Source organism: Beta vulgaris, chromosome 8 (genome assembly GCF_026745355.1).
Source record: "Beta vulgaris subsp. vulgaris cultivar EL10 chromosome 8, EL10.2, whole genome shotgun sequence".
In the NCBI taxonomy this organism is placed as follows: domain Eukaryota; kingdom Viridiplantae; phylum Streptophyta; class Magnoliopsida; order Caryophyllales; family Amaranthaceae; genus Beta; species Beta vulgaris.
In genome coordinates, this window is record NC_079209.1 from 29600782 (window position 1) to 29609541 (window position 8760).

An 8760-nucleotide genomic window follows, 5' to 3' on the forward strand; every position below is an offset into this window, starting at 1 on the left:
TTAATAAAGTGCTACCAAGGTGTTAAATACGTATTTGAGATAATTGAATTTTGAAAAGTGTTACCTCAGACCAACTTTGTACTAGTGTTTTTAGACTAAATTTCAACCAGGAGGATCAATCTATCAATGGATGTTAGGCAATCAATCTAAGCGCTAGAATAAAATTGAGAAATAATCGATCTTGTTTGTTGTATTATTGCCCGTATAGCTTATATGAGTACATAAATATTGAGAGGAGAAGAAGTAAGATAGATTGTAATCAGATGTCTGATACTTGGCTACATATTGTTTTATTTATAATGGAATAATGGTGTGGATCTAAAGGTTCACTTTGATGGAGCATATATGGTTGACTTTGATGGCTCAATAAAATGCATTTGTGTCGTGTGCTCCTTGGATTGAAGCTACTTAGCATTTTATGTAATACTCCATATTTTTAGTAAGTTATTAGTTATAATTTTTAAAAGGTTTTATATACTAAAAAGGCTTTTTATTAATTATAAAGGTTTTATTTAGGCATTTATATTAGATTATGGGTTTTTCAAATACACTCTAGCCCAAATTAAGTATTGGGCCTAAGTTCACAAATCTAATCCAAGTAATTGGTTAATAAAATTAAAAATATTTAAAAAAAATCAAAAAGAATTTACAAAAGATTTATAAAAAGAAAGAGAAAAAAATAAAAAATATAGCAAAGCATTGACTTCGGCAACTCACCGCCAGGGAACTAAGTTCATGTTTATCAAAATTTGGTTACTTTATTTATCTTTTGATTTTAAGCATCTATACTATTCACTATTTATCTTATGGAATATTCCTCTATTCTAGCTGTATGATCATAAAGAAATAGTGTATCCTAGCTAAAATTAATTATCTTTTCTCAAAAACCCATCTTTTAGTTTCCTAGCCCTAGTTAGACTCTACCTGTCCAACTAGTATAAATAGGGGCCTCCATCCCTCATATTCTTCACACCAAATTTGAGGAATCCATCTCTTTTCTCAAGTTTAAACTCTATCTCCCTCTTAGCCTACCTTCTCTCTTTTCTCCTTAGTAGTTATTAATTTTTGAGGTGCGTGTATATGTAGATCTTTAAATATTGTTCTGCATACGTAGTGTCATGTTTTTAGGGTTATTATTTTTTAGATTAAAATACATGTCTTATGAGTCTTGTTAGAAGTTTTAAACTTTAGGATTTAAACTTAGGATTTTTAGGATTTAAACTTTATGAGTTTTACTATGATTATTACAAGTTACATGAGTATGTTAGAAGTTATGACTTATTATGAACATGCTATAGTTTATAGTTAATCGTAGGTTCCGTTGTTAAAAGTAGGGCAAAATAATATGTCTGTATAAAATTGGCGTGTGTAAGTTAGTACTTTGAATAAATCCACATGTATTAGACACTTTTATTATGTCATGGTCACACATGTCAGTAAACTAAGTTGATAGTATGTTATGTCATGTGCCCACATGTTAGACATAATAAGCATGACTTGTTAATCAGTTACAGTGCCGTATGTTATCAAATATTATTAATTTAGTTCTTCCTCTATAATTAGGTTCAAGATTATTTCATGATTTAGTTCTCAATTTTATGCCTTTATATGGCAACAGTTTTATACAAGGATTACTATTATTCTTTTTAAAGGAGGATTATTTTCGAAAAAAAATTATTAGTTATATGATCTTTTATGATCACAATTATAAAGAGGCAACGGTTTGTTATTTATTAGCAAGAAAGGTAGTCATTATATTATTTACTCATTTACTTTTTGTATAAGTCATGTGGACAAGGTAGTTCCCTCGTAATAGACTCATTAAGGAATACTAAATTGGGGTGTGCACATTTAGGAAAGGTACTAGGCAAGGAAAAAGATTTTTATTAAAGTTATGTAGTTTATTTTATACAACTGTTACAAGTATCCAAGGAAGGTTTATAAATATATTTTGAATGTTTCATAAGGTATTTACATTTCCGCATATACATGTACTCAGTATTTTTACTTACATGCTTTTATTTGTTTGTTTGTTTTATGGCTTTGTCCCTGTGATGACCCTTTTGGTGAGCAGGATTTACAGGTTGATTGATGTATACTTTGTATAGGGGATCTAGTAAGGAGTAATACATAGCTTAGTTTAGCAATAGTTATTTTTATAATTTCCATTGTCATAGTAGCAACAATAAAAAAATTTATTTATCAATAAAGAGAAGTTATTATTATTAATTCCGCTGCATTGTTAAATTAGTAGTTAGTAGTTTTAGCCTTTAACGTTATCACGTGCGGTAATACTCTCAAGTTTCTCAAGTATTTTATATTAAAATATATTCTTCAAAACGAGAGAAATTTGGGGGTGTTACAAAGTGGTATCAGAGCCTTTAGGTTTATTAATGAGAGTTTGGGTAGATTTAGGAAGGGCATATAAGTTAGAGTTTCGCATTTTTGTGCATAAATTATTTGCATAATTTTTTTTCATTTGCATAATTTTTTTATCTGCTTAAAAAGTTATATTTACAAGTATAAATATTTTCCACTTTATATATTTTGAAGAAAGGAATAAGTGTGTGGCTTTATTTTTCTGAGGAAAGTTCTGGCTAAGGAAAGACTTGGTATTTAAGTTGGCCGTTTGTGCCGCACCTCTCTTTCCTGGGAACTCCCTCGATTAATTTTTCCATACACGAAAAACCTAGTATTCGAAATAAAAATTTATTCATATACATATTTATATATACTTAATTTTTTTTCGAAAACACAAATAGTTTGAAATTTTTTGTTTTCTTATTTACACTCGCATTATTATTCTTATGAATAATTGTATGACGTTCTGTCTAGCAAAGTATGGAAATATAATAAAATTTTTATAAGGATGAAGATTTTTTTTAGTATCTTTAATATTTAGTAGTTCTGTAATTAGACTACTACTCCTTATAAATGTCAGCATTCCTTTACAAGGATTAATAAATAAAATTCTAGTTTGTTCTTTTATGTTATATGCAATTTGTCAATCATATTAGAATCATGATTGTTTATGATTCAAATTTAGTAGGATAACTTAATAAGTAGTTTGTTTCTTACCCAGGAAGAAATGGCCAGTAGACCCGAAGTAGATCCAAAACTCGAGCAACTCTTAAGGAGTTGACCTCTCTGACCAAGAATTTGGCTAAGGCTATGACTTCTCAACTGAACCGTCAACAAGAGCCTGACCTAGCTGGCGAGTGTTTAAGAAAGTAGCCTCTAGGAATCCACCTGTTATGATGGAAAAGAGGACCCAGCCAGTCTTGAGAACTGGATTAGGAGTTTGATAAACTGTTTACTGCTGTTAGGTGTGATGATGAGTTAAAATCAACAATGCTACATACTACCTAAAGAGGAAGCTGATTTATGGTGGTCCCAAAGGAAGGAGTCTTTGGCGACTCAAGAGGATTTTTGGTGGAAGCAATTTAAGGAAGCTTTGAGAACCAAGTTTTACCCACCTCACTCAAGGAAAAAGAAGTGCCTAGAGTTTACTAACCTGAGGATGGGGACAATGACTATCAATGAATACTCTAAGTTCATAGAGTTAATGAGGTTTGCACCTGAAATGGTTCCAACTGAAGTTTTGAAGGCTCAACGATTTGAGCAATGGTTGACCTTGTCCATTCAAGGGAAATTGGGAGGGGTTAACTTTAATAGCCTTGATGAAGTGTGTGGGAGAGCTGCCCATCTATTCGGGATCAAGGGAAGAGAGCTAGAAGTGAATCCTGGAGATAAAAGGAAGGGGTCTAGTAATGGGTTTCAAGGTGGAGATAAGCGTCAAAAGACTAATGGGGGATTCAAGCAAGGAAAGATGATAAAAGTAATGGGAATAACAACAATCTAGTTAATCTGAAAATGGAAAGTCTAAGAGAGTCTACTACTGCAAAAGATGTCCAAGAAACCACCCAGGGAAGGACTGTGAAGGAAATCTGGTAACTTGTAGGATATGTAGCAAGTTAGGCTATAGAGAATATGAGTGCTTCCAGAAAGACTCAACATCAGCAAATCCTAAGCCAACCAAGAATCAGGGAGGTATGGGACAAAGGACTCCAACAGCAAGCGGTGACCCATAATCGTGTTCCTCCTAAGAATGGGAACGGAGGAGACAATCAGGCTAAGACAAATAATCAAGGTCGAGTGTTTGTCATGAGCAATCGTGAGGCTGAAACGACTGCAGGCGTATGGACTGGTACTTTCTTCATCTCTTCTATTCCAGTAAAGATTTGATTTGATTCAGGAGCTTCTCACTCTTTTATTTGCAAAATCTTAGTGAGAAACTTAAGTTGGGAAAACCCGAATTTATAAGCATGGATATAGTCATACCTTCTGGAGATGTCATTAAGTTTCTAAGATTATAGAGATGTTTTAGTGACTATAGCAGGGGTAGAATTTTTCAGACTTAATTGAATTCGATTAGATGACCTAGATGTTGTTATGGGAATGGATTGGTTGGGAAAATTCAAAGCCCAAATAGACTGCAGGGCCCAAAAAGTGACTTGAAAGGCCCAAAAGGAGTCAAAGTAACCTATAGAAAAATTAGTCAGAAGCCCAGTCCAAGAATGATTTCTGCTATGCAACTCAAGAAGTTGTGTAGTATACAAAAGTTGGGAGTAGAAGGAGAAAAGATGGAGAATATTCCTGTAGTTAATGAATTTCAGGATGTCTTTCCAGAAGAAATCCCTGGAATGCCTCCAATAAGGGAAGTGGAGTTCACCATAGACTTAATGCCTGGAACTGGCCCAATATCTAAAGCACCATATCGTATGGCTCCAGCTGAAATGAATGAGCTTAAAACCCAATTAGAAGAGTTATTAGAAAGGGCTACGTAAGGCCCAGTGTATCCCCATGGGGTGCGCCTGTCTTGTTTGTAAAGAAGAAGGATGGTAGTCTAAGGTTATGCATCGACTACCGTGAGTTGAACCAAGTGACCATTAAGAATAAGTATCCTCTCCCAAGGATCGATGATTTGTTTGACCAACTGAAAGGAGCTGGAATTTTCTCTAAGATTGACTTAAGGTCAGGGTATCATCAGTTAAGAATTGCTGATAAGGACATTGCTAAGACCGCTTTTAGGACACGTTATGGCCATTATGAGTTTACAGTAATGCCTTTTGGATTGACTAATGCGCCAGCAGTATTTATGGATCTCATGCACCGAATTTTTAAGCCATACTTAGACCAATTTGTGGTAGTATTTATAGATGATATATTGGTTTACTCTAAGAATAAAGAAGAGCATGAGAAACACCTCCGAATAATCTTGTCAACCCTCCAACAAAAGAAGTTGTATGCAAAGTTTTTGAAGTGTGAGTTCTGGTTGGAAAAAGTGGTATTTCTAAGCCACGTCATTTCTAAGGAGGGTGTTGTCGTTGATCCAGCAAGATTGAAGCCGTTATGAATGGCCTACTCCAAAGAATGTGACTGATATAAGAAGTTTTCTAGGTCTGGCAGGTTATTACAGACGTTTTGTTAAGGATTTCTCGAAAATAGCCCGACCAATGACCAACCTTATGAAGAAAGAGTCCAAGTTTATTTGGAGCCCAGAATGTGAGAAAGCCTTCACCATCCTAAAGGAAAGACTAACCTCAGCCCCTGTGTTATCCTTACCTGATGGGAGTGATACTTATGAAGTATATAGTGATGCATCTAAACATGGTCTAGGGTGTGTGTTAATGCAAAATAGAATAGTCATTGTTTATGCATCAAGGCAACTGAAACTATATGAAGTCAACTACCCTACTCATGACCTAGAATTGGCCGCAATAGTCTTTGCTTTAAAATTTTGGTGTCATTATGTGTATGGGGTGACATGTAAGATATATACAGATCACAAAAGTTTGAAATACATTTTCACCCAAAAGGATTTGAATATGAGGCAAAGGAGATGGTTAGAATTCATAAAAGACGACGATTTGGATATCCAATACCATGAAGGAAAAGCCAATGTAGTGGCAGATGCCTTAAGTAAGAAGACAAGTCATGCCTTAAGCACTATGGTGGTGGCAGACCAACTGTGTTTAGACTTTCAGAAGATGAATCTTGAAGTTATGCATACGGAGAAGTAGAGAAAATGTTTAGTGCACTGACCATTCAACCCTCTATATTTGATCAAATTAGGGAAGCTCAATTAAAGGATGAAAAGATGGAAAAGATAAAAGAAAAGGTGAGGGAGGGTCATGCTGGAGACTTCGAAATTCATGAAGATGGAAGCTTAAGAATGGAAGGAAGGTGGTGTATACCCGAAGCTTGCAAAGATTTAAAGTTGAAAATCATGGATGAAGGCCATAATTCTCCATATTCTATGCACCCAGGGGGTGATAAGCTGTATAAGGATTTAAAGAAGAATTTCTGGTGGGCTCGTATGAAGGCTCCGTTTGGTAGAGCGTAAAACGTTTTCCCGGAAAACTGTTTTCCTCTATTTTCAGTTTTACATTGTTTGGTTGGCAAAAGAGTGTAAAACCATTTTCCCTTGGGGTAAAATTACTCTCCCAAGGATGGAAAACCATTTTCCTTTCAAAATGAAGGGAAAACTATTTTCCTTTATCTCTCTTGTACACTCCTCTCACTACCTCCTTACTTTCCCTTTTATTTTTCTTTCATTTCATCATTTTTCTTACATCGAACCAAACAATGGAAAACTAATTTTGGAATTGTGTTTTCCATTGTAAATTGTTTTCCATGAAAATCATTTTACACTGAAAATATTTTACGCCCTACCAAACGGAGCCGAAGTTGGACATAGCTAAATTTGTTTCCAAATGCTTAACATGTCAAAAGGTGAAGAGTGAACATAAATGACCCCAAGGAAAAGTCCAGCCTTTAGATGTGCTAGATGGAAGTGGGATTCTATTTCGATGGATTTCGTTGTTGCTTTGCCTAAGAGTAAATCTGGGAATGATACGATGATGGGTAATTGTCAATATGTTAACCAAGTCTGTAGTGTTCATACCTATGAAGGCAACGTGGTAGATGGACCAACTAGCTAAGGCCTACATTAAGCATGTATTGAGACTACATGGAGTACTGAAAGATATTGTGTCTGATCGAGATTCTAGATTTTTGTCTAAGTTCTGGCAGAAGCTACAACAAGCCTTTGGTTCGAAGCTATTGATGAGTACTGCTTTTCACCCAGCCACTGATGGTCAGACTTAAAGGACCATACAAACCTTAGAAGATATGTTAAGATCTTGTGTCATGGAATATCAGGGTTCATGGGAAGATCATCTGGATTTGATAGAGTTCTCCATATAACAATTATCATTCAAGTATAGGCATGGCACCATTCGAGGCTTTGTATGGTAGGAAATGTAGAAGCCCATTATGTTGGAACGATATAAGTAAAACAGTTATACTTTGGCCTCAATTGATTGAAGAAACCGTGCAACAGGTTAAGATGATCCAAGGAAAGATTAAGGCAGCCCAAGATCGTCAGAAAAGTTATGCTGATCTGAAGCGTAGGGAAGAAGAATATGAAGTGGGCGAAAAAGTGCTTTTGAAAGTATCACGAATGAAGGGTGTGATAAGGTTTGGAAAGAAAGGGAAGCTCAGTCCTAAGTTTATAGGCCCATATGAGATATTGGATAGAGTTGGAAAAGTGGCCTATAGACTAGCCCTACCCACTGAATTAAGCCGTGTTCATAATGTGTTCCATATATCTCAGTTGAGACGGTATAACCCAGATAAATCGCATGTGTTGCAACCTGAAACAGTTCAAATTGATGATAAATTATCTTATGAAGAAAGGCCTATTAAGATTTTAGACAGTAAGGTTAGAAGTACTCGGAATAAGGATGTTAATAAATTTGTTAAGGTGCTCTGGTCTAATCATAAGTCCGAAGAAGCAACATGGGAAGCACAAGCTGAGATGCGAAAGAAATATTCAGAGTTGTTTGCAGAAGGTTAGTAGTAGAGTTACGGGGGCATAACTCCTTTCTAAAGGGGGTAGAATGCGATAGAGTTTCGCGCGTTTGACTTGGAACCCTATTTTTACCTAATTTTGACTTATTTTACGAATTATTATGTGAGTCAACTTACTTTTATAAGAAGTTGGTGGAATATATGTCTTACTTGCTTTGTCTCTTTCATTGCTTGCTTTAGGTTTCGAGGACGAAACTTCTTTTAAGGGGGGTAGTTTGTAATACTACGTATTTTTAGTTATTAGTTATAATTTCTAAAAGGTTTTATATACTAAAAAGGATTTTTATTAATTATAAAGGTTTTAAATAGGCTTTTATATTAAATTATGGGTTTTTCAAATAGACTCTAGCCCAAATTAAGTATTGGGCTAAGTTCACAAATCTAATCCAAGTAATTGGTTAATAAAATTTAAAATATTTTAAAAGGAGAAAAAATTCAAAAAGGATTTACAAAAGATTTTTTTTTTAAAAAAAAAGTCTTTAAAACCATGAAGGTGCAAACTCACGCCAGTGAGTTTGTATCCAAATTGGTTACTTTTCTTTTATTTTATCTTGGTTAATTAGCATCTAGACTATTTATCTTATGGAATATTCCTCTATTCTAGCTATATGATCATAAAAAGATAGTGTATCTTAGCTAAAATTAATCATCTTTTCTCAAAAATCTATCTTTTAGTTTCCTAATCCTATTCCGATTCTGCGTGCCAACTAGTATAAATAGGGGTCTCTACCCATCATATTCTTCACACCAAATTTGAGAAATAAATCTCTTTTCTCAAGTTTAAACTCTCTCTCCCTCTTAGCCTACCTTTCTCTTCCTCCCTAG

General features: G+C 34.7%; 1 protein-coding gene across 1 annotated transcript; it reads left to right on the top strand.

Moving 5' to 3' along the window:
• Window positions 1-7291: 7291 nt before the first annotated feature.
• Window positions 7292-7921, top strand: LOC130589879 (uncharacterized). Its single transcript, XM_057391503.1, has one exon. The coding sequence runs from the start codon at window positions 7292-7294 to the stop codon at window positions 7919-7921; it is 630 nt and encodes a 209-aa protein (XP_057247486.1).
• Window positions 7922-8760: the final 839 nt, after the last annotated feature.

Coding starts and splice junctions, on each gene's coding strand:
- LOC130589879 (XM_057391503.1), top strand. CDS start 7,292: ATGGCACCATTCGAGGCTTTGTATGGTAGGAAATGTAGAAGCCCATTA.